We start from the raw sequence: 26,948 nt of genomic DNA, 5'->3' as shown, positions 1-26,948 counted from the left end.
AACAGAAGTATTTTCAAACATACCAACGCACTTTCTCTCACGTACTCTTTGGGTTGACATGAACTTCTCTAGAGTCATTTAAAAGGACGAGAAGAGAACATATGATTTTAACTGAATACGTTTAGAGAGGAGTTTTATGTGGACTATTGGAACTTTGTATTGGCTTTTCTCTGAAAAAAAGGACAACATGAAAGTCTTTCTCTTCCTCTTGCTGCTGAGACTGATTTCTGCAACAAAAGGTAAAAGGCGCTTGATTCTGACAAGTTCCAGGATCATAAATATTTAGTGATATGTATGAATAATTCATGTATTATAATATAGAATCTTATATTTTATGAATATATCATATATTTATTTATTAGTTTATTATACACTTTTTGGTTTTATCTGTAAAAACAAAAAAAGAATGTTTAAATGCACAACTATGGTTATTGATTGACAAAACAAATGTATGATATGAAATGCATGGAAATATGTCAAAGCATGTGCCTGTTGTAATGTGATCTCATTGAAGTCATAAGTCTTGTATGCGTGGTTCTTGTTAGAGGATGCAAGCTCAGCTGTTGTCAATATTTCTGTTTTCTATTTCTTGCTTTCTTTTTTGGAGTAAATCGTGCAATAATTTTCTATAATTATGACCATTTTTTGAGAGAGCACCAAAAATCATGTTCATAATCAACAAAAATGATGACCCTGACTTTGAAATCCAGTAAAATTTCATAATCTATGAGATAAAATGAATGAAAGTTTAATTTCAACCATTAATTTGAATACAATTTAAATGTTTGACATTGCCTTACTCATTTTTAAAGATATCAAAGTTATATTTTACCCAACGTTCTTTATATTAAAATTTTTCTATGTATATTTTGTAGGATGATTTTATGTACAGTAGAAAACAGCAAATCCCACCAAAATGGCATCAGCTGTGTTTTCACAATGAGGCAGAATCAAAAATTAATAAAACTTCCATTAGATGTCAATTGTGCATTCTGCAAAAAAATAAATGTTTGTGTGTGTGTTTTGTCTTGATTCGTCCAAGCTTATATCAAGGTAATAGCAGGCGCTGATTTGTGTTTGCTGTTTGCCAAAAATCTGTGAGGATACTGTATTTATAATGAATTAATGGAGTGCCTGTAATTCTTTGCGTGGATGTTTGCCAGATGTTGGATCTGGACTATTTTAATTTACTTTGAGAGTACTTTTTATGTGTTATATCTAAAATGACTTCACACCCTGTTCAATGTTCCAGTGACTGGATTAGTTTTTTTACTGTGTTTTAAGAACAGAACTGATAATCGACTATTAAAAGTTCTGTTAACGGATATAAAGCCTATAATATTCTGAATAGAACATTAAATATGTTAGATGCTATGACGCTGTATAAATATCTTCCCTTGACTAATTTTCTCCAGGCTATTCCTCTGTTACATGACCAGTTCGATTATGTCCATATTTCCCGTTGCCATAGACATCCTTGTGTTTTCCAGTCATCACAGTCATGTGTTGTACACACTTTCTTTGAAGAATATGTTATGTTTCATTCACCTGTAATGACTTTCCTGTTCGGCTGACATCACAGAAGTCACACAGGAAATAACTCATTGAATAAGAATCCTGTTGTGAGTAATGCGTGATTTTTAAAATCCTGCCAATATTTAACAACAACAATTAAATCCCAGCTAACACTGATTGTATTTATAAAGATGTTTTTAGGATTTAAAGTGAAATTAGGATAAGTGTCAGGAATCAGATGAAATACTGGTGAACCTGACCTTTCAGCAGTCGAATGATGGTAGTCCTCATGTACATCAGCATGTCACATAAACCGAGTAGTGTATTGCATTTTACATTCACTTGAATTCTCAAAAGATCTAGTAGAAATAATTAAGAGAAACACATGTGACAGTTATTGATATGCACAAAACATATTAATATTAATAATGATGACATCTCAGATTTGGTTTTGATTACATATTTAGTGTTCTTGGCAATTCAAGTTTATTGGAATATTGCTGAGATCATTTTTGAAACCCCACGAAAAGAGAAACAAATATGTTACTGGAGCTTTCTCTTAAGAGAAAAATCTAAGAAACATGAGATGTCTCCATTTGCTTCTGATTAAATCACAATTGATGTAATGAAGATAAATGATCCAATTTGTGATTTTCTTGTCCTCCAAGTTCAGATCCTATGTGGTCTTTCTTTAAACGCACGCGTGCAACAACAAAATGCATGTTTTCCCACATTGTGACCTGGAGTCACATATCCCCAGATGATCTCTGACATATGTCTTCAGCGCGGCAGTTTATCTGCAGACCCCTGAGGGAATGACACAGAGAGCAACTGATGTAAGAAAGAGGCTGTTTGTGTGCTGTAGAGCTCTGTGTTCAATGCCAGGGGTTTCCCTCAGAGCGGTAACAACTTATTCTGGCACAGGACACTGTTTCTGAGTTATTCTTTAGAAGGGCCAAACACACCATTTACAAGAAACAAACCACTCGCGCTGGGCTTCTTTCACGTGTTTGTGTTTTGTTGTCATAGTTAGCGAAAAAGGTAATAATAAGAACCGTATTAAATCATTGAGTGGGAGGCAGCTCGCTGACAGGCGCATAGATACACACGATTACATGGAGTGTAAATGTAAATGTTTAGCTTTTTTGAAAGAGAAAATGTGACATCAGAATATCATTTTGAATCTCTTGGCAAAATCCTTCAAGATACAGATCACATTGGCAATCTGGTAATAGTTCTAGCTTAAGTCATTATCGAATGTGAAAGCTTGAACTGTACATGACATCTCTTCTCTGTTAGTGTGTGAATACAGGTTTGGCTAACCTGTGAGGTATATAGTAAAACATGGGTAGCACTTTATTATAATGGTCCCCCTATAGATAGATGCTGCATTAATGAAAGTACGAAGATACAGTATGTAGTTGAAAAGTAACTTATAGTTAGCAGACTATCTATAGTGGGTGCATCAAAATAATGTGCTTAAACAAATATTTATTTAAAAGGCTTACCAATTGACCAAATCTTTGTGATTTGCATCTAATGATGTCAATAGGTTTGAATATGGTTTTAACAAAGCAAAGGTGCATGCATTTTCCAAGGACTGCATATTGTAATGTATTATCTTATGCTTAAATGCACTGAATTGCTTTGGGTTAAACTGTCAACCGAGATAATGTAAATGGTTAGGTTTAGAGTATTACATAAAACACATTGTGTGTGTGTGTTGTCCTAGGGCAGGGACAAAACATGAGGGTGCGTATCAGTGCTTTTGGAGACACCATCACATTCAAGTTCTTGCAACCTCGTGTGAACAGCAGATTGGAGGGATACATCCTTGGATATGGCAGCAGTATGTTCTCCAAACAATTGATCCAACTACCTGAAGATGAACAACCCTTTGAAACTGAGAGAGGTATAGACGTGATCTTTTCTACACTGTAAAACTTTGCTGTAATTTTTGTAGCAGGTTTGCCGGTAACTTACTGTAGATTTAATTAGTACTTACTGTACTTTCCTAATTAGTACTGTTTTCAATTACTTTAATCAAAATTGAAGCACTTCAAAATGAGCTAGAAGAGACTATGGCATTAGCACAGCAACACTGCAAAAATGACATTCATCCTTAGCATTATTCTCTTGTTTTCTGTAAAAGTATTTATAACTTCTTAAATTATGATTCATTAACATAACGAGAAAAGTGACCCAAGATATTTAGTGTTGTTTTATGAAAGAAATTCAACTAGGAAACTTTATGCTTAAAACAAAATTGTACATTAAATCTACATTAAGTTACTGGCAAACCTGCTGCGAAATTACAGCAAAGTTTTAAAGTGTAGAGTGTCCTAAAGTTCGTAATGTATTAAAATCATTATCCCTTTTGCTGTTTAGATGCTGAACCCAAATATCTGATTGCGGTGCGGTCAGCGAATGACGATGAACCCGTTAGAAAACAGTGTGCAGGTGAGCAACACTACACCACCACTTCGATAAAAAATGAAATGATGTAATTAAAAAACATACAGTGACCTTATAATGATTAAACCTTTAAGTAACATTTGAAGATGATGTCTAAGAATTGTTCCACAGACATACTTTTCATGTTCAAATTTGTCTTTGGCCTGTATAGAGTATAATGCATTTTAGGGGATTTCTCAACTCTGACCTCTAGGAAAAGTGGATCTAGAGAAACCATTACACATTGTGATCGGCTCGGTAACAGACTCTTCGGTGCTTCTGTCTTGGGGGACTCTACTGACAACCCCCTTCACGGATTCCATTGTGGAAGATTGTGTTGAAGATGGGTATGTGTTTAACTGTGTGTATGTACATGTCATTGAATTGGGCATTTTGGTTTGATCAGTTCGTCGTTGACCTTCTGTGAAATGTTAATTTATTTTACTGACAATAAGAGACCCACAGCAGTTGCAGTAACATGTTCAGATACAGAGTCCCGAGAACAAGAAACAGATACCCTGATAAACCACAGTGAAGGACAACCGGCTTTTAACAATATACAGAGTAAAAACCGAGGAAAAGTTAATGCAAAACACAGTCATAAAATAAGCAGATGTTTAAAAAAAAAACATAGTACATCTTGCACATGTACTACTGCACATCGCATTATGGCTGGGACTTTCTAACTTTTTTATGCCAAGAGCATCATATTTTTGAACCCAATCACAGCCCCTTAAGAAACCTTCACACTAAGCTTTTTATGTGTTTATTAAAACATTATTTGCTTTTTGATTTCATCTGTTATTTTTATGAGGACTGTTGGCTTGTTCCTAAAATGTTGGTCACTGCATGGGGACATTTGCTCATACAAACACATTGGAAAGGCTATTGGAAAGCTTAACCTCAGCCCTCTATTAAACAAACAACGTGATCCTTCTACTCTATAAAACCTCTTGCCAGAGACACTGGCAAAAACTGGAAAAACAAAACAGCCTGGATCCTTATTGGTTATGGATTTGGTGAATTCAGGGTGTTTTGGGTGGTTGCTTACAGGCCCCAATCCATTATGAATTATGCTTGGTTCTCTCCTTCAGGATGCTTTTACATGTGTTTATTGTTGTGCGTGCGTGTAGGCGATTGCTTGGAAAATTTGCATAATTAGATTAACATTAACAAGTTGCATAAATGAAACAATAATTTTACAAATGCCTAATGCAAAGTTAAATCCTAATCTTACTTAAAACTTTAATGTTATTATTTTGCAGCATTCTTGCACTGGCGTTTCCATCAGAATTCTGTTTTTCTTTTGTCTCCACTCAGACATTTCACAGTGCGCTACAGGGAGAAGGAACCCAGCAATAACTGGAACTACCAAACCTGTCCAACCACCAGCACGGTCATAGACCACCTTAAACCAGATGCTCTGTATGAGTTTGAGGTCCGAGCAGACACTGAAACCAAAAGTGGAGACTGGAGCCCACCAATTATCCATAACACAGCTGGTGTGTCCCATCACAAATCCTGTTTCAAAATGGTGTTGTCTGATCTATTTTTTAATTCCATTCAATTCTCATCACATCATCTTATCTTATCTTCTCCTGTCTTATCTTATCTTATCTTATCTTATCTTGTCTCATCTTATTATTTTGGTTTAATAATATATGGACAGCTTTGGCAAAGATTTCCACAAGACATGTCTCGTCATATCTTCTCAAGAATCTACTGTAACATTCTTAAGAGTTTCAATAGAGATTTTAACTATGTCTTGATCCCAAATACCCAATAGCTTGTTAAAATACCAAAATCTGCAGTCAAAAGACAACGATTTTGATAAAAGTTTTTTTCCAGCCTATAACTGGCCACTGCTATCAACATTCATTTTTTACAGTTTTATGCTCCTACTGAACGACTAGTGTGAGCAGTGCTGTATTTGACACAACATTACACACTACACAGGTTTTTTGTTTAACCAAAGTTTTATTTACTTATAGATCAAATAATTGATGAACCGTTCAAAGAACTGAATCAAGCAAGGACTAAGGTGAGTTCTGTAGCTGTGGCCAGTGAGACATGTTCTGTTCTGTCTCTCTCTCTAATCTTGTATGTTCTTTTCAAAGCAGAAGCCAGATCAACCATTATCCTTCCCAGCAGTACCAGGTAATACCGTTGTTTTCTTCCTGAACACAGCCAGTGATATTAGTAATGTATATGTAGTATATTATGCCTTTTCCTGCCACTTCCCAGTCTTGAAGAACATCACCCAGGTCAAACCAGCTCCCCTCATCAGACAAATTGTTCCACCAGATCCCTTGATAACTTCAGGTAACCCCACACCTTTTCTTTGAATTCAAGCATAATATAACACAAGGGAAATTGAATTTAAGCATACTGTACTGCTTACTACATACTGCACAGTATGAACTGTAGAGTAATATTTTCTTTCAAATAGCATGTTAAACAAAATGGAGGTTCAAGCAGTAGTTTGCTACAGTACATTGTTTCCATATGACCTCACTGTGTAGCATGTCAGTTGTTTTGGCTTCTTTTTCAACAATTATGTGCACCTGTTTTTCCTTTATTAATTTCTCAATAATACATCCCTGATCCTGCACAGTGAGCCATATGTTTTTCTTCAGCTTTCTATGTTTAAAGGTCCCCTGCCACTGAAGTTTTCAGGATAAATTCCAAATGAATGTTCTTGTTGTGTATTGAAATTCCATATGTAGATAACTTTCCAAGAGGCGCACTGTCAAACTGGAAAAACTGTGTTGACATCGTCTCACTCTTTATTTTTATTGTCTTTTACTCCCCTGGTTGGGCCTGGGTTCCCCTGAGGTTTTTTTTCTCAATGGGAGTTTTGGGTTCCTCACCACCGTTTGCATATTGTTTTGCACTATCTGCCTGGCCGGGGGGGCTGCTTTAGAATTCATACTTGTATTAAATGTGTCTCATGTACAGCTGCTTTGTAACAATGAAAATTGTAAAAAGCGCTATATAAATAAAGTTGAGTTGAGTTGAGTTGAGTCTTGGCATGAAGCAACTCAAAAAAATCAAAAATCGAATTATGACTCTAACATAAGGGATTTAATCTAAATGGTGAAATCAACCAATGATTAATCATCATTCTTCTAAATTAATTAAATTCAAAATAAATAGATGCTGAAATCTGTATTTTATTGAGATAAAAATCTCTCTTTGATTCATGTGACAAGAAATTTTCATACCATCTCTCACCATGACCGAATGGAAATGAATGTCCCACTTTTTCCGTTTTATACTCCAGCTGTGTCACTGAATGTCTATGATACCAAAAGCATATGTCCTCTGTTTTCTATTTTCAATTTTCTTCACAGAAGCAGAGGAAGTCACAACAGCTTTAATCTCTGCCGAAGATCTGATCCCCTCCACACAGCCCCCTGCATTCCCTCAGGCACCTATTCTCCTTCCCACAACAAAGACCACAAGCACAGTGCAGCATAAAAAGTCCACCAGTCAACCCAGTACAACCAAATCAGTTCCAGATAAAAGTGTAACTCCACAACAACCACTGACAACCCGTCAACCTAGTTTTATCCAACCACAAACCAGCACATTTCACAGCACAACCCATTCACAAACAAACACACAGGTTTCAACCGAAGATCAATATACAACCAAGCAACAACTGATCACAGTTCAACAGCAACTCAGTAAAACAACATCCAACCCCATTCCAACACAAACAAATGCACCACCTCCTCAAAGCACTGTCCAGGAGCACCCCACCCCTCCTAAGGAACAAGACACCATTACTCCGGACAATCGCCACACGGGAGAAATTCAGCCCAGTACCAAACTGCAACGATTGAGTCCAGTCCCTCGTCCACGAGGCACGTTCAAACAACAAACCACTGACTCTTATTACTTCCACAGAACCACCTATTTCTATCCGTCTAGCACAATAACACTCTTTGAACAGAAGCCGAACACCAAATCGCCAACAACACACACATATATGTCCACCAATGGCTATTCTTTATCAAGTAAATTTTTGTCACCACACACTACTCTAGCATCCAAGCAGGATGACGTAGTATCAGTGCAGACAACCGATACTAACAAACATTCTATTTTTAGTACCAAGTCATTCATTTCTAAAGAATTTTCTACATTTCCTCATCACACAAATAAAGAACAAGAATCAACTTTACCCCCCATACAACCACCCACCATCTTATGGTACCAGCCCCATAGTCCCAGCACCACGACACAGAGTTCCAGCACTTCTAAACACAACACGAATTCTACCCTAACTACTAAACACTACCCAAATATTTCTAAAACTGCCAAACACTTCTCCAAAACTGAATCCCAGTTTGCAAATCTACCACCTAACCATAAAGAACAGTTACCAGGTACCTCCAGAAACCTGGAACTGATGCCTACAAGGTCAATGCCTTTCGCCAAATCTGATGATAATCAGGATTCACCAGTGCCAAATGAGGTGGACAGTAGAAACCTGGGTAATGATGTTACTTTTTAATCTCTAGGCTATGCTGTTTGTCACCTCTCCGTGTTAACCCCATAAACCCTCATCGTACAAAATAAACATCAACATCACGTTTCAAGGCTGGAATGTCACCAAGTATCACCATCACTTTCAAATGTCATCCTGCAACGTGCCATCGCCCCACAGTCGTCTTTAAACCATCATCCACCAGCACCATGCCATGCATTTACCTCACCGACTGTTTCAGTCACCATTAATATCCACTTTTGTCACTGTCTTGATGCATCGTACACTACTGTATGTCCTGCACCTTCTCTTTTAGATCTGTTGGCCTCTGTCTCTGATGAGGTTACTGTTGGAAAATCTATCTTAAACTGGTAGTTGTATTCTGGAACGCGCAGCTACTTTTTACAATAAATACAATACAACTACAAAAGCTACTTTTTACAATAAGGAACAGCCAGTTAGTTTTTAGACGTATAAGAGAGCCTAGTTGCTTGTGCCAGGACAGACAACCTAGAAAAAGTTCACCTTCAAAATAAAAAAATCTTTCATCATTTACTCACCCTGTTGTCATTTTAAACCTGTGTGATTTTGTCTCTACTGCAAATAACAAAATATTTTCATATTTTGAAAAATGTCAAAAAAAAAACTTTGGTCCCCAATGACTTTTATTGGTTGGACAAATCAGTGCAAGTCAATGGGGACCAAGGGTTTTCTGTTACCAACATTTTTACAAATATCTTCTTTTGTGTTTGAAATGATGACAGAAATGTAATTTTCAAGGTGACCTATTCCTTTAAACCTGCTAGAAACCTCTTACGAAACACTTTTCAATATGTATTGTGTATTATATTTACAATGCATTATTCTGTATATTTTGAATTATATATTAAATGAGTTAAACATAGGAAAACATATTTTTTTCGTTTACGTTTACGTTTATACGTTTACGTTTAGTCATTTGGCAGACGCTTTTATCCAAAGCGACTTACAGTTTATTTTCTTTTCATAAAGGACCAGCTACTGTGTTCCACAGCTACCGCTTTAAACTGGATTTAAGCAGATTTTAGGCTAATTAAGCCTTTAACCCTCTATCAAATTCTTTTCTCCATGGCTGACTGTGTTTTGGTTTATTTAGGCAGAGGTGTCTTCCGCAACTCTTCTTCTGTGTCCCGACCCTTGGTGCGAAATGTGACAAACAGACTGAGGCCGAACGGCCGTGTATCTCTGCCTACAAATACCTCAATGCACCAAAATCCCACTTTGAACAGGAAAAGGGGTATACAAACTTTGCAGTCTTACACTTACACAAACACTTTCTTTTAAGTGAGACATTAAACTATCATTGCTTTTCCTTTATTATTTCATATCACAAATTTGTTTGTTCATTTATTTTCTATCTCTCAAATAAGTAAAACCGTTTAAGACAAGCTGAACAAGTATTTTTCTTTCCTGTCTGACATAAATGAAGTAAACAGTTACCTTACCTACCTTAGAGAAAACTTGACCATCATATTAACCTTATAACATCATGTGATGATGCGTTCCTGGTGCCGAGCCAACAAAATCAAAATATAAAAAACCGACCAATGAATGGCGATGTGATGTTTTCTGCAAACATCCTAAATGTTGTAAATAGCTAAAAACTGAAAGAAAACCAAATAATGTATATAAAAGCAATAGCTAAACATTCAATTTACCGCTATTTATAGGCATGGAAAACAGTTTAATTTGGACTTCGTACATAAGTTTATTATAAAGAAGTATTTGGGTCACTGTTTATTTCACAAGCTTTTTTTGGGTGGGTTTTGTATTGAATTCTTTTAGGAGCTCTCAGGAGCTGTTGACATGATTCATGTGTTATCTACAGGGAAAAGACACACAATCCCTCTCCCAGACGTCTGTTTCTCATCATTTTCTTCCGCACGCTGCCATTTAATTCTGCACAACAGCTGATCACCCCTTTGACATTTATTATTTACATTTAGGCATTTGGCAGACACTTTTATCCAGAGCGATTTACATTGCTTTATCCTATACATTTTACATAGGTATTTGCAATCCCCTGGGATCGAACCCACAACCTTGCATTGTTAACGCAATGCTCTTAACACTGAGCTACAGGAAAGCTGTTTTTCAACTGAAACTCTTCAATTTAACGTTTTTCTCATTTAAGTCCATCTTCTTCCTTTCACATCTGATTCCTGATCAAATATTATCAAGTACAAATGTTTTTAGGACATTTTAAACATCAGTATTTCTACAGTATTGTTGTTATGCCCTTTGAATGTTCACATGTGGTTTGGCTGGATTTCAATAGTCATTTGAAATGGTTTTGCCTTAATAGCCATTTGTTTTCTGACAGTACCCAGCGGTGAGCGAATTATAGGCCTTCAAGGGACCAAACCTCGGAAGGAACCCAGAAAGAATCGTGGTAAATGAATCTCACCTTTAAATAGAGATGTTAGGTTCTCAAAAATCTGCTATTAATTTGTTGTTGAAATGTTTCCAGTAACTGATTAGATAAGTAAAAATCTGCACTGCTGTCCTGTCTGTCCAATGTAAGCATTGTTTTTTCAATCTCAGAACTGTTGGACAAATGCAACTCCTCGCATTGATTCAACATTATTTATCTTTGCAATCTGGGATTAGTTTCATCTTGTAAGGTGGCCACATCCGTCACAGTCCATATAATTTGAAAGTCAAAGAAAATAAGTTGTAACCTTGATGGTGTTTTTATGCTTGAGTTTATAGAGCAGTTATGTTGTCCTTTCCTAAAGAGCTGTGAATCCAATTGCTTGGATACAGTTTTAACATTATGCTAGAGATATACAGTATGTCCCTGTTTGGTAGAAAAGCCGATTCCCTTGCAGCTGTATTTTACGATTATTCTAGTCCAAATAAAATATTTATGTGCTGTTCATGTCAAAGTGGATTTTAAGGGCTTAAAGTCATGACAAGTCAGTCATTGATAAAATCAAGCGAAGCAATGATGAGAACCCTCTTTATATTCTCTCCCTCGCTCGCCGCCTCCATCACTCTGCCCCAAACAATGACAACATTAAAACTATACAATAAAGAGCCAAATCCTTCTGACCTCACTCGATCTCTCATCCATTGAGACTTTTATTAGGTTTACTTTTGTCAAAACATCTGGCAGACGTGCGATTACTTGATGGACTAAAAAGAAAATGTAAAATGGTTCTCCAACTTCTCTTGAAAACCTTCTATTCATCCTAAATTGAGTGCCTGGTAAAAATGAGGGAATTGAAATATTTTGGAAATTGCATATTGGAATAATGTGCCTTCGGAGAGTCGCGATGTTGGGAGTAATTATGTTAGGGATTGATTTATTGGTGCGCTCCGATACATATTGTCCTATCCTGCTATTTTGACTGAGTACCCAGCATTATGATCATGTCGTTCCGCACTCCATCAAAGCGTTGGTCCCTCAGAGCCCATCTCGGATAACTTACAGTCCTGACAGTTTGGCCAACATTATATCATCCCATTTGGCTCACGCAGTACACTGACTGTGCAGACGTTGGCCTCACATGCAGTGTTTTTGTAATTTCATCCATGTGAATGTTGTGCAGAGCTTTGCTTTCACTTCTGTTCTACGTGTTATTGGCCTTGTATAGTCATGATGCGTGTTAGCCCCATTGAGGCATCTGGGATTTTAAAAGGAAATATATGAAACGAAAAAGAACACAGTGTCAAAAAGTCACTGCAGAGTTTTGTTTGTGGTTTCACTTCATGTTAATGGCCGTGCAAACTGGATCTTTATGCTTAACCAAAAGTTTGATTTAGGAGGATCTTCCACTAACATGCCCTTCTCTTTTGCAGGGAAGACAAAGACGAACCAGGTGTCAGAGAGTAAAGAAAAGGGTGAGGACACTATGTTACACAATGAGACTGACCAAACAATGAGGGCGCATTCCACGGAATCTTAACTTAATTATTTTCCTGTTCTCCTTTAGAAAATGTTATTAATCTGAAGCAGATGGAACCAGTTCCACTGAAACCTTTAGCTCCACCCACTACTGAGAGACCAGCCTATCAGGAGACACCACTGAAACCATTGCAATTGACTTTAAATGGTATGCACAAATGTCCATGTGATTTGAAGATTTACAGTATTTATAGCGAACTGCATTAAAGTCGAGACGCTAGAGGGTCACTTAAAAGTATTGCGATGGAAACATTTTCGAAAGAGTATTGACGTTTCTGTCTTTGAATTTTAGGGAGTCGTTTTGACACAGGTGATAACTCCTCAGTGTTCAGTCCTCATCCTGTCTCTGAGATAGATGCAATGGGAAGAAAACGCTTTATAGGTAAGAACTCCAGCAAAATTATTTCAATACTACACTAACTTCACTTTGAAACATGATGTCAGAACTTTGATCTGAATTTACAGGGTTGTTTTATAAATCATAGTTTTTTTAAGAACGTAATTTGTGATTGGCTATGTCATAGGGAGATCACATGACTATTGGGCCTCTGATTCTCTTTGCAGCTCCTCATGTGATCTATAAAATCGACAAACGTCCGGAGGAGCCTTGCTCCGTCACACACTCTCTCAGCTACTTCCCTGATGAGGAAGTGGGATACTCGAATGTCACCGGCCCACCCAAGACTCCTCCTTCCAATGTTACTGTGGTAACGGTGGAGGGATGCCCCTCTTTTGTTATCATTGACTGGGAAAAAACTGACAATGAGACCAAAGGTAGATGGAGCGTTTTATTGCTGTGATTACTGGCGTATAATATAAAAAGAGGAAAGTAATAACACGTAGGAAACTGAAAAAGTGTCATTGCATTGCTCGATATGACAAGTAATCCCAGAACACACATGAGCCTCAGTTGGAACAGCCTGTAAAATACAGTTTTATGATATAATTGCTGACAGATTTTATTGCGGATTTGACACATCCTCTTAAAATCATGAAAAGCAGCTGTGGAGATTTTGGTCTTTCGTCATTCAACTCACTAGAATATCTATTTGTATGTTGTTGACTTTAAAGAACCAGTGTGACGTTTTTTTGGAGGATCTATTGACAGATTTGTGGGATAATAATAATATACAGAACTTCATAGGTTCATAGGTGTATAAACACCGTAGCCTACATGATTATGTTTTCTTACCTTAGAATGAGCTATTTCTATCTAAATACACCACGGATCTCATTGCATGGAATGTTGTTGCCCTTAATAGAAGAACTGCTCTACAGAACGGTTTCGTAAATACGTTATCTCATTCGAGAGAGAAGCGAAAACGTCACCACATCTTAATCCTCTCTCGGTGCTTCGAAAAGGGAGGGATGGAGTGAGCGGTTGGTTGCAATTTGCAACTTCACCGCTAGATGCCCTTAAAAATTACACACAGCACCTTTAAAGAAACTAACTACCTAGAGGCATTTCTAAAATGGCCACAGAGTATTTTTTATTAATGAAAGATTAAAAAAATGTTTTCTTTTGTGTCGTCTTGAAAGAATATGATGTTGAATCCACCACCAAGGGTCCACATGGAAAGGAGGTGTCCATTGTGACAACAAATCAAACGCATACAGCAGTGGAGAACCTGAAACCAGAGAGCAGGTATGAACACACAAACATGATGATGGGAATCTTTCATTTGGTCACTCAAATCTAAATAATATCAAATTTGATTTTATTCAATCACATCTCTTCAGGTTTAAAGTGGTCATAAGGTTTAAAGGAGCCATATGGCGGGAACACGTGTTTTTCTGTGTCTTTGGTGTGTTATAAGTTGCCCATGCATGTATTAGCAAGTAAAATTGCAAAAATTGAGGTGTCGGAACAAAAGATGCATTCTATCTAAAAGCGAACTCACCCAGACCTGCCTGAATCGCCTCGTGTAACCACAACCCCACAAATCCACGTCAGTTCATGGTATGAGTTGTTTTAAGTCCGCCCAAATGTATTCGCAAGTCAGTACTGTCAGTACAATTGCTTTGGAACCTGATGATCCAAATATGGTTCAGTAAGAGGCGTTACATTTCCATCACACGCTTGCAGTATTCGACCAATCACTACACAATGCTTAACTGGCCAATCATAGCACACCCGCATTTCAAAAAGGCGGGGAAAAGAGGAAATACAAACATGCAAGGTATGTGGAAAATACAGTGGTTTTGAATGTTAAATCGTGTATACACATTGCATTACATCTAAAACAAACTATGATATTTGTTTTAGCCGTTTCATATGACTCCTTTAATACCCGTCCACAAAAATACATATCTAAAATCTTAATAAAAAATATATTTTGTAATTCTATAGGAGTCAAACACATGTGTTAGTGTCACATTCCTAGCTGAGCTACACGATTATCAAAGCACCAGAATATTAAATCTGAAAAGTTGTTCTCTTGCAGCTATGAATTCAAAGTGACACCAAAGAATGAGCTCGGTTCAGGCCCAGCCAGTGACCCGGTCACCTTTAGTACTGAGTCAGGTAATAAGAGCAGAAATATGAAATTCACTCTACTTTATGGTCTACGGTTCTAGATGTTTTATGAATTTAGCAGATTTTCAATTAAGATTTTGGCAAATGTCTCTGGTTCGTTCTGTCATATACCTGTATTGTTTGATTTCTTCCATGCACAAAAAGTAAATGTTTAGCCGAAGCCATCAAAATTTGGAAGGACTTGATATTGAACTGTGATGCATACCGTCAACACACCTGGAACTACAGTACAGTTGTAATTCACTCATGCGAAAATAAAATCAGGCAGTGTAATTTACGAATGAAAGATCAAGTTCACAGTTCCATGAAATAGGCAATGAACTGTTTTTGAAATGAATGGATAATTACCATTTAAACATTTACTGTCAGCAAGTAATGTGCTGCAGAGTAATGTGCCTAATCTTAAAATAATAGGTTCAATATGTTTACCTCTCTGTGTGCATTGCAGTCATTCAGGTGAAAGTACCAAATGGGACAGGTTTCCAAAAAATAATGAAAGCCACAAGCACACTGACACAGACTCTGGAAAACTGTACATCATGAAAACACAGACGGCTTTGGAATTTAGTAACTTGGTTATAATAAGTCTTAACGCATGTTGTCCAGCAATTTTTTTAAGTCTTGAGTATATCTCTGACTTAAAGTTGATGTATAGCCTAATCTACGTAGCTGCATAAAAAATGGTTGTATCAAATCAATAGAAAAGACTACATTTTCTACAAGTTTTTGGAACACCAGTAGCGAAATCAAAACCAACAGGCATGAGGTCTGTGACAGATATCATCTATCAATGACATGTTTTTCTCTGTATCGCAGCTGATCCTCGCGTGAGTGAGATTCCGACTGGTAAGTGCTCATGTGCTCATTATTATCCATAATAAAGTCCTACTGTAAATGTGTGTTCAATTTAAATGTGCTCTACAGGTAAAAATGCTATTTGGTCATCGTTTCCATTCAAGGCGGACTCATACTCCGAGTGCAAGGGGAGGCAGTACATAAAACGAACCTGGTACCGCAAATTTGTAGGTATCCAGTTGTGCAACTCTCTTAGATACAATATCTACCTTAGTGACTCTCTCAAAGGTCAGTACTTTACCCTTCATTGACCCACCAGGCATTTTTACGACAACTTCGGTCACTAAATCATTGTTTCGTAACGTTCCTTACTAGGAAAGTTCTACAGCATAGGAGATCTGGCAGGGAATGGAGAAGACCACTGTCAGTTTGTTGACTCGTTCCTGGATGGACGAACCGGAGGTCCTCTTGCGCCAGACCAGTTACCACCCAGACAAGGTTTTATCAGAAGCATTTCCATACAAAAACAGACAGTCTTACACCAAGACAATAGATTTAATGTTTTCTTCTCCCGTCAAGGCTTTTTCCGGGCTGTGCGTCAAGAGCCTGTGCAGTTTGGCGAGATCGGAGGAAATTCGCTTATCAAGTACGTGGCCTGGTATGAGTGCGGGATACCCATTCCTGGAAAGTGGTAGGACTCTGACTAGATGAAAAACATAACCAGTAAAGAACATCTGGACAAAAAGAACCGGTTTTATTCATACTTAATGAATGTGTACAGATATGTAGTATGTACTGCATCTTTTTAACAGGTACATATACAATTATTTATAATCACACGCAGCGTATAAAATACAGAGAAAAGAATGTTACTATTAAGAGTATAAAGTTTTTGAGAATGGGTAGCAGGCTCCCTGGAAGGCTAAAGCAAATGTGTATATTATTTATCATGATGTTGAATATACCCAACCACTTAAAACTAAAATGTTGAAGGATAAATATTTTCTTAAATATGCCAGGTCAAATTACATTGTTTCAGGTTAAAAACCATCTGTGGCATAATGTCAATTACCATCTTTTTTATGTAATTATGTTGTATGTATACTATGTATCGATACAAGGAACAAATGGGTTTGGAGGATCTGTTGTTTTGTACAGAAGTTGAATGACTCATTTAATCATTTCCAGAAAAAGCTTTAAAATGTCAAATTTCATAAAACGTTTTACATCGAATGTTTTGTTTTTATAAGGTTAAATGACTCTGCTTTTACCCTTAAATGCACAAGCAGCTGTTTTATGATTCTTCTGTGGCTACTGTTAAAAACTAGTTTTCAGTCAATGATATCCGATATGGTTATTTCTTATGTTTCTGTATATTTGATCATTGCTCTGCAAAACAAACCATTAAAAAGATTTTATAAAAAAGATTGACATACAGCAGATAAAAAATCATTCTGTGAATAAACAAGCTTCTCATCAATTAAGTCTCAAAGTCTTTATTCACCTCCTGAAAACAATGTTACAGTTTATACAGATATGACAGGCTTTACTGCAGAAGGCCAGTCAGGGTTAGTAAAAACCAGGACATTTGAAAAGGGGAAAAAAAAAAGAGCAGGCTAAAGAAAACTAAACAAACGTCACTTTGTTTGATTATGATCATTTTCTAGTGTTTAGACAGACTCGTGGTTTATGACAAAATAACACCAACAAGGAGACCGGTGATAAAATAAAATGCACACAAGACACATGTCCTCTCTCACACAACACACACAGAGCTATCCAACACCCATGCTGTTTGGTCTCCCATGTGTGCAAACGCACACATAAACATCTCACTAGCTCATTCCTGCACTCACGAACATTCATCAACATACACCCAAAGCACAAACAAACACAATATTAGGTTGTCAAACACAGAAATTCGGGGGCTGATGTGTTGGAGACAGAGAAAACTAGCGAGGTCGAACTCCCACAGGTGCTGTGGGGATGTTAAAGGGCCCTTACCGATACCCAGGACCTGGCTGGGTGTAGCCCTGGCCATAAGGTGGGCGGTTTCGGGCATAGGGGTTGGCACCCCCGGGGGGAGGGGTTGCACCAGGCGATGGGGTGTATCCAGGGCGGGGCTGATAACCCCCTGCAGGCTGGGATGTGTAGTTTTGAGGTGGAAATGCTCCAGGTGGGTACTGGGTTGGTCCTTGGGGAGCAGGAGGTTGTGATTGACCCGAAAATCCAGGGGCGGAGCCAGGAGCACCAGCAGCCTGAGAGGTAGGGGTGGGGTAATTCTGGAACTGTTGTTGAGGAGGAGGAGCCTGAGAAGCTGCAGGCTGAGGGGCATAACCAGCTGGAAACAAGCGTAGATAACAAATATATCAAATATGCAAATACAAAGCAAACGGTTTATGATAGGGTATCTTTTTGTTTTGAAAGAAAATTACCAGGGTACTGCATCCCATACTGCTGCTGGGGTCCAGCTTGTGGAGGGTATCCACCTGGAGCCTGATACTGCTGATACATCTGACCTGTTAAAGGCGGAAAACACATGTATTGGTTTAGGACAAAAATATTATTTTATGCCCAAGGATCAAGAGCCATAGTGTGAAGAACAAAATGGAAGGAATTTTTCCCCAAAAAAGCCTGCACATCTAAGGACCCGCACAGCTGTTGTATTTCAGTAAGGACATCCCACTGTTACTTAGTTTCATCATCAAACGTTGGAGAAAAAGCTGGGACACCACAAGGCAATAAATATCAGGAACTATCTCTTTTGTTCTCTCTCTCTCAGTAGAAATACAGGGCTCAACGCTAGCACTACTGGCCCGGTCTGGCAAGTGATTAAAAAATGTTTACTGGCCCAGCCAAAATTTTCACTGGCCCCAGCACAAAAAAGTAATAAATAAAAATATTATTGTCTTTTTTACCTATGTATTATAAATAAATAAGTTTACGATACCATAAAAACTATTAACATAACTCACAGAAATGTCAAATATTGTTAAAGACAACTACCCAGTAAGTGATAAAATAAGAACCAAATAAGTAATCAAGATACATGCAAAAGCACTTCTAAATGTTATAAAGCAAACATAAAAAGAATCTTTTTTTTCAGGTTTGTTTAACAGTAGTTATCAGGTACATAAATTAAAAAATGTATAGTCTTCACTGTGTACATGAAATCTAGATTAAACCATCCTTAAGTTATCATTTAATCATTTTGGAGCAGTGAATGTTTTTGAGCCTGTTTTTTCTTGTTTGATGTACATGATTACATATTTACAGATCTAATGTACTCACATTCGTTTTGTTACCAAACTGTTTACGTTAACCTAATACCTAATACATAGCAGATGACCTTAAGAAGGATACTTAATAATAGGCATCATGGCATATTTTTTTCTGGATATGTCTGTATTATAAGAGTAAGAAGACATGATAGAGAATTAAACAGTATTTTGTGTATTTTCTGAGATGCGGCTGTATCATAAACAGTCTGTGAGAACCGAATCGAGTTCTCTATTGCATCTTGAAAATATTAAAATAGGCTAGGCTTAAAAACATGCAAATTATAATTTTTCGAAACGATACAGCACTGGGCTGATCGGGCGAGTGACAGACCTGTCCACTGGCCCAAGGGTCTTTGTTGCTGGCCCTGGGCAATCGGCAAATCCTTATTGTTGAGTCCTGAAATATCTGGCAATAATCCCTGTGCACTGACTAATATCTTGATCATATTCTAAAGATGGTTACTTGAGCCAAACTAAGACTAAACTATCAAACAAGCCGGAGATGGACATTAAGAATAGATCCTTGATCGTCTGTTGACCATCTGTAAATCACATCTCCTTACTGAAGGCGGGAAGTAATGTAGGACCATAATCTAACAGCCTCAAACACAACCCCACTTTCCACATACTGTTTGTGTCTTTTGCACCAAGAAACTAATAAGAAAAGTGTGTGTGTGTCATTCTGCATCACAGCTCCACAAGTTTGCAACCATGGCAACCATCTGAACAACCTGCCAAATACAGAACAGTTCTGGACAATTTCTTATTTGATCTGGGCTGATGTTCTTTGCGAAGATCAAATCCAAAAGATGAGTGCAGAATAACATTACACTGAACCCACTACAAAACCTTGGAGGCTGTTTGATTTCTGGTTAATTTATCTTCTGCTGGATGCTTTCCCATGAACCTCAGTCAGAAGACACGTACAAGATGCTTTCATAATGCAAACACACAACCGTCAGAAAACATCCTGTGCCACTTCGTGTCAGCGTGAGAGAACGTGCATGACTTCAGGTGTGTAACACTTCTGCGAAACTGCATGACCTGCCAAATCCAAAACAGTCCTGCACAAGTTTTCATGTCCACTGGGATGATATGAAAGTTCTTTGGAAAGAAAAGTGGGGGTTGAACAAATCCAATGGATTTTCTCCAATGGGAGAAAAACATTATGCTCTGAATTTACTACAAAGACTTGCCATTTGGTCTTATGTTCATTTTTCTTTTGCATGCTTCATTTTGAAGACATCTGCACGAGGGATGTGCACAAGATGACATATATTTAAAATCAATATGTCTGTGGGTTTCAACAAATCGTAAGAAGCTCTATATAATCAAGGTGGTTTCATGCTCTTACAGATATGGGAAAGGTATACACAACTGAACTAATTTGCCTTCTCCCAAAATGTTGTGAATGTCTCCATAATAAACACACCTGGTGAGTTGATTCAGTTGTGTCATATTAGAGGCAATTGATAATAGTCTCTCCCAAACATGGGATCGAGGGGAGGTTCGGCCAAGGAAATATTTTTTTGTGCCATGAAAAGTGAGATATTTGTCATTCAAATGTAGTTAAGTACACCAAAAAGTAAACAGAGAAAGTAACACCCAAGTACAAATAAGTGTTCTTGAGTACAGTACTCGAGTAAATGTACTTCGTTACTTCCCACCTGAACAAAATAAACAACCAAATCATGGTATTTATAGCCTATTATGTACTTTGCAAAATGCAAACACCACAAATTGGGTTTTACTAATATAATCTTTAATTTTGTCATTTTAAACAGCTCTCCCCTTTAAATTTTAAAACTGCGCAGCTTGAAGAGATGCATGCAAAACAAATCTGACTTTAAAACTGAGCACCAAATTTTAGGACCAACCAAGTGGACCAAATAGTATTAATTTGCGATTATGGCTACGACAATGTTTAAAAAAAATGTTTTTGTGTAAATAAAATTGTTGAGAACATGTACGTGTGACGCTGCTGCCAAACTGCAGGACTTGAAAACTCACTAAGAAATCAAATTTTCCACTACAGCATTACTACTGGCTCATTACTAAAACCTATACATTTTCCATTTAGATTTTTATTCTATTCCCTCCTGCCTAACCACAGCCCATCGGTGACCCCCGCTGATAAGATATTAGGTACAATCAATACACATGGTAGGGATGGGCACTGTACCCAAGCACTCAGACGCAGCAGCGACAGGGCAGAAGAGATGACGCCTTACTGTGATATTTCCTTTAAACATATTTGCAAAACATTGATGGTGAATTTTTAATCATCTTTTTTACTCAATCTTGTCACCATAAATTTTTGTATCAGATCTTTACATCATTGCCATGTCCCGTCCCCCATTAATAGAGTACTCGTTTCAAAAGTCTCCAGAACTCGTAAAAAAATATGGTAAAACATTCCCCTCCCTAACACATGACAAACTTACCATCCATAGTAGTGGAGGAAGTTTGTTGGACCCCTGAGTAAGGTGGGGGAGCCCCAGCAGAGGGTTGCGCTGCTGAAGATGAAGAAGCAATACTGTCAGGAGTAGCAGAACGCTCCTCTGCAGCGGCAGCGGCGGCTACAGCTGGAACTTAAACACAGGAGAGAATTCATTATAATTATACATCTATACTAGATATAACTTCATAACAATAATTCATTGTAATTCAAAAGAATCCAGCTCTAAAATGGGCATGTACCTTGGGCATGTTCCTCAGACAGGCCGAATGCTGAGATGACATTCTTGTTGACCTCCTCCTGGTTCTTCAATGGGTCAAACGCTGACATGCTAGCAGCACTCACGGGAGGGGCCTGCCTTATTGTTGAATCTACTGCTTCAGTCACATATTCTGTTGCACAGGCAGACATCAAAACAAGACAACTTTAGCCTAGCCACACATCACCAGACACCAAGTTTGAAATTCTGGGCCGAATGGTTTCTTTAATGTTGACCTACTTTCAAAAACTAAATGAGCTTCTAGTGCGACACTTAAGAACACTTGGATCTATGTGTTTCAGATGGTTTACATTTAGTATTGGCTATGAAGAACACTAGAATCACTCAAGGAGAGTAGGTGTCAATACCAGTTTCTCGATTGGTGCTCTCTGGGACACACTCTGAGGGCGGCTCCAGGCTGTCCAGAAGGCTGTTGACTTTATTCCTCAAATGGATCAGTTCTCGGCGCAGGTGCTTCACCTGAGACGACTCCAGTGGCCGAGGCTGTCCATTCACTGCAAACACACAACAGTGATTTTTTAACAACACTTTAACCGAGAGACTATAAATCACATCTCCTCCATGTTAATCATGAGTTTTTGTTCTATTGTACCAGTCACTTTCAGTTTTTGTCACATCACTCTACATAGCTCTCAAACCTAGCTTTAGAAAATGAATCATGAAGAATATTCTGTTTACTCTGACTTTGTCACCAAATGAATTAAGATCATTTCAATAACCCGGCTCAGTGCATACGATGAGGTAATCCAGAGTTTTGCCTTTGTGTCTGACCTCAGACTGTTCTTTCCAAAGTCCATATGTCTGAGACCGGCTGCTGCTTGAACTATTCCAGACTATTCAGACATCCCACAAGCGCTAGAAGGCGTTCACCCCAGCCCCTGGGCGCCAGTCACACGTTTGGGACGCATACATGCATGTGACAAAATACAGCCATAAACCAGCACATAAAATCTTCCTGAAAATCACATCACATTTCATTATTTCTTCCTTCAATTTCCATTCTTCCACAAAAAGGGCATGGCTTCATACTGTTATCAGACGTCATCTCTCTGGTGTTTAAAGCCTTTAAACAGTTAAACACATTGTAGACACCGAAATTAATCATTTTTTGTTTCCCACTGCTACCAACTGGTGCAATACCTTTATTCAGCATGTGAAATGTATTAGTATGTCTAGATTATCTTTTAAATCATTCTAAATAACTAGAGTCTTTTCCATCGACACATTGCACCCTTTAGGTTTGGTTCCACTGGTTAAATCACTTTGCAAAATATCCAAAACACAGTATTTATGGCACATTTGAAGAGTAATGGGCACATGCTGAGCACTGGCTCTTACGCTGCAGTGCAGATGTACTTGTACGAGCCAAACACTGGTAAATCACATAGATGGTGACGTAAGCGGGAAAGAAACTGTGGTCGATTCTCTTCTTTGGAATACATGTTGAGTGGTCTTTTTCGGCATTGCTCACCATGTGATTAATAACATACTTGGAACAAAATAAATACAAATGATTAAACCTGCCTTTTGTGCTGTTGATTTGTATTGAAAGGTTTGAAAGGTCTGTTAATGCCATGTGCGAATAGTCGACTAATGGCCTAAATGAACTACTAGTCAAATAAAAAAATCTAGTCGCGGTCAGCCCTAGCATCTACTTACAATGATGCCAGACCTTTGCTCAGAACTAACTTTTCTGACCTACTGTTCTTAGGGTCATTTTTATGACTGTAATCAGTTAATTTTCCTAAAACTTACAAAGGTACCCAAGATAATTAACCTTAAATATGTTTGTAGTTTATCTAGGCCTATTTTTCTTTAAAGTTTTTTTGGTAAGATGTTGTGCTTGGAAAGTGTGCATAAGTAATTTTCTTCAAAAACACCGGGCAACTTTATTGTATATAAAATATTGCCTATATAAAATATTCATTACTAATAATGAAAGATGTGGACTGATTGTACAGTGACCCTACACATCCAGACACAGTATTCACTTAAAATGTGTTCTCCTATGCCATCTGCTGGACATTAAAATCCTCAACTGATATATCCCACTATAAAACAATGACCTCTCCTGGCTGGAAAAAAATACTACAAAATTCATTATTTTTAAGATTAAAAGAGCTTTACTCTAGACAATTAGACAATCTGTTCTGATGTTGCGGATGCGGGATTATCTTCTTAACCAAGAGTCCATTTTAACCCCAAGGTTGAAGCTCAGTACAACACACTCTGTTTTCTGGGTCACAAAGAGACAGTGTGGAATCAAGCTTAACTAGATATGTCTCTTATTTTAGCAAGCTTAAGCTTCAAGAGCATAACAGCAATAACTATGGGCTGCTTAGTTCTTTTTGTCCTATATCTCTTTTCAGTCATTCTGTCCAGGGACACCATGACCGCTGTAGAGTTTTTGGAATATGATCCTCCTACAGGTAATGTAAACCTTCACAAGTTCAATGACCTTAACTCTGAGCATGAGTTGTACCCATAACAGGTGTTTTATAGCACTTCAATCTTACCAGTTAAATACAATTTTAAATAGCATTAGAATAGGCACCTGAATTGGCAAAAAATATAAAAGCAGAAAATATGAGCAGTTTTAATAGATTAAAGTGGTCTAAATCCTTTCAAGGTGGTACTACTTTTTACAAGAAAATATGTGAATAACCTGTTAAACTACTTACGCAAATAACTTTGCAGAACTCAGATGCATGTACAGTGCTTTTCGAATATTACATTCCTTTCATAACCTTTCCTGGTATCCTATGGTAGGAAACTATGCTTACTTTTTTAGCTGGTCATGAGAGATAAGCGAAAAAGAAAAAACTCACGTAATGCAAACATTACAGAGCTAAACTCACAGCATTTCTTGTTTCTTACCAAACAGAGTGAGTTTCAATATTCTACTGCACTGGATTGCAAAGGACAAATCAGAACTGTCAAAGATGGTGATATGGTCATCATCTGTAAGAGAACAGACAAATAAATTAAGAAATTATAACAAACCTTTTTGCGGGTCTTTTTAATTCTAACATGCATGCTTTGAAGTCTACAACTGACCTTCATCCTTATACTTAATGGTGACCTCATCAGTGCTCTGTAGCTGCCCACGGAAGACACGCTGCATCATCAGCAGGAGCTCATCGTAAGTGATGTCTTCATTGTGAATGGGGATCCGACGGATATCATCCCCCAGCTGAGCTTTAATGATCAGCTTCCCACTCAGGTCCAGCTGGCCATTCATTCTGCTGAAATAAAAAGTGTTTTTGCTATTAATGCTAGGAGATGTATGTATTGTTTTAATACAAAAGCAAATTAAACATACACATACAATTTCGCTGAAATTAAAATCTATCACTACTTAATCCTACTGCTACACAGTTGTTTATTAAGGAAGAGGCTGCTCAACTCATCACTATTTAATCCATCACATTCACTTTTTGACATCATCTGATGCATCAGTCTAGCAACAACAGAAACACTACAGCGCAGGCAGGCAGCGACAGTGACAACAATATAAAATGCACACATACATGTGATTGAGATAACACCCTATCCAAGTAAAAAGCAATCACATAATCTAAGACTTAATGATTCATTATCTTCCGTTGGAAACAGAACCTCTGCCCAGACCACACGTCACACAAGTTAATCATGAAATGTGATAGCTGTAACTCAATGAGCATCTTACAGCTAGCTCTCCTGCTTTTGTTGTCGATATAAACACGTCAAGGCCATGAATCACTTATGTCACACACTAAGGGTTCCACAGTCTAGTTAGAGATGGATCTTATGACTGGAATAATACAAGCAAGCAGCAAATGTTAAGAACCTAAATTTTTTATGAGAAAATTGTTCACCTTGACTTACAAATTATACACAATTTTACAGTTTAATAGGTGGAAAAAGCCTCATACTAATAATGATTTCAGTTTATTTGCAATATGCTACGGTAGAGTACGGTGCTGGGATATAAAATAAAAGTCTAAGGTTCATAAGAAACTAGATGATTTGGCAGACCTACAGTCCTTCCCAACACAGACTTTGGCCTTGTTGAAACACAGCCTATGAGTGAATAGACATCGACAAACTTATCAGAAGAATTTACTCCCTTCCTCTGACAATCTAATCCATCATTTAAACCTAAAACTGCATTGCATTGTAGACAGAGACGGACACGTATTTAACCCATACCAATAAAAACTAACGTAATCATGACGCCGGTATGGTGATATAAGCAGTGTGCTTGTAGTCTGCATCATAGAAATTATAACGTCTGCTTGTCAATCAAATGAAAGAGCGAGTTATAAGATGTGATTATTTGCCATTGCTTTGCTTGTCAGGATCGCATGTGTATTGTGTAGGAATAATGACGAATGCACAGGAGAGGTTTCTCTGGTTGGACTTGTTGTTGGAAAACGGCGGCTGTCTTGCAGTGTCATTTTTTTCTGCTAACTTGTCAAATTTCAAGTGTTGTTTAGAACGGAAGAAAAAAACCTGAAGCTAACATCGGTTTAATACTAAACGTTTAAGTGTTGGATGTAAAAAAGCACCAGGCCATTTCTCCATCACACCATCATGACGTACAGCAGTACTGCCAAAAAGTGATCCTCTCTAAACCATACCACCAGGCCTAATTAACCAGATGATGCAGCAACTTCCTGTCAAAAAATGCTCTAGCATAACAACCGGCGTGCAATTATAGAAAATGTACAAGAATCTAAAAGAAAGATTAAAACGACTTTAGAATTTCTTTTGTTTTACGAAACATGAATATATATATAGTACATTTTCTTATGATTTTTAAACACTGACATTTGTGCAAAACGCTCTTTTTGGCTGTCCCAGTTTCCCACAGGCTAAGCTAACGCTAGCTAGCTTGCTTGACAGCGGGCTAATTGCTAACGGTTCGTTTTCAAAGCACCCTTTTAAGAGACCACATAAGTGTATTTAGATGTTTACACGAACAAAAGTGTATTGCTTTTACCTGGTGGTTTGGAGGTACTGATGCCAGCAGCAGCCTGTATATCCTGGGCTTGAGCTGAGCGACGCCTGACTGACTAGTCGGAAACGCCTCACAGCGACCTGTACGTGGCAAAACCACAAACGCGCATGCGCGATGTGTAAACCCGGCTTGGTATCTCTTTTGACGTCTATCTTGTGTATTTAATAAACCAGCACGATATAA

General features: G+C 37.8%; 2 protein-coding genes across 7 annotated transcripts; one reads left to right on the top strand and one right to left on the bottom strand.

Annotated features, from left to right (window-relative positions):
- LOC130427186 (target of Nesh-SH3) lies at window positions 1–17,224 on the top strand. 5 transcript variants are annotated; one of them, XM_056754349.1, is made up of 21 exons: window positions 1–239; window positions 3,248–3,427; window positions 3,904–3,975; window positions 4,184–4,316; window positions 5,290–5,471; window positions 5,961–6,010; window positions 6,090–6,126; window positions 6,214–6,291; window positions 7,326–8,471; window positions 9,600–9,740; window positions 10,827–10,895; window positions 12,308–12,349; window positions 12,442–12,561; window positions 12,706–12,795; window positions 12,978–13,187; window positions 13,953–14,058; window positions 14,858–14,937; window positions 15,766–15,795; window positions 15,874–16,032; window positions 16,120–16,242; window positions 16,324–17,224. In XM_056754349.1, exons 1-21 carry the CDS (start codon window positions 137–139, stop codon window positions 16,437–16,439), a joined length of 3,267 nt encoding a protein of 1,088 aa, XP_056610327.1. In that variant the 5' UTR covers window positions 1–136; the 3' UTR covers window positions 16,440–17,224. The 5 variants fall into 5 exon arrangements, with proteins under 5 accessions (XP_056610327.1, XP_056610324.1, XP_056610326.1 ...); XM_056754346.1 differs by having other exon boundaries at window positions 7,323–8,471; XM_056754348.1 differs by having other exon boundaries at window positions 6,087–6,126.
- On the bottom strand, window positions 17,225–26,902 carry tfg (trafficking from ER to golgi regulator). Of its 2 annotated transcripts, none has more exons than XM_056754351.1 (8): window positions 26,748–26,902; window positions 24,821–25,008; window positions 24,641–24,724; window positions 22,111–22,257; window positions 21,726–21,875; window positions 21,470–21,616; window positions 18,180–18,263; window positions 17,225–18,085 (listed from the first exon to the last, which is right to left on the bottom strand). In XM_056754351.1, the coding sequence occupies exons 2-8, from the start codon at window positions 25,002–25,004 to the stop codon at window positions 17,745–17,747; spliced, it is 1,137 nt and encodes a 378-aa protein (XP_056610329.1). In that variant the 5' UTR covers window positions 25,005–25,008; window positions 26,748–26,902; the 3' UTR covers window positions 17,225–17,744. The 2 variants fall into 2 exon arrangements, with proteins under 2 accessions (XP_056610329.1, XP_056610330.1); XM_056754352.1 differs by having other exon boundaries at window positions 24,821–25,005; window positions 26,748–26,861.
- Between the last annotated feature and the right edge of the window lie 46 nt (window positions 26,903–26,948).

This window comes from Triplophysa dalaica, chromosome 8, assembly GCF_015846415.1.
Source record: "Triplophysa dalaica isolate WHDGS20190420 chromosome 8, ASM1584641v1, whole genome shotgun sequence".
NCBI lineage: Eukaryota > Metazoa > Chordata > Actinopteri > Cypriniformes > Nemacheilidae > Triplophysa > Triplophysa dalaica.
This window is presented reverse-complemented; position numbering and strand designations above follow the sequence as displayed.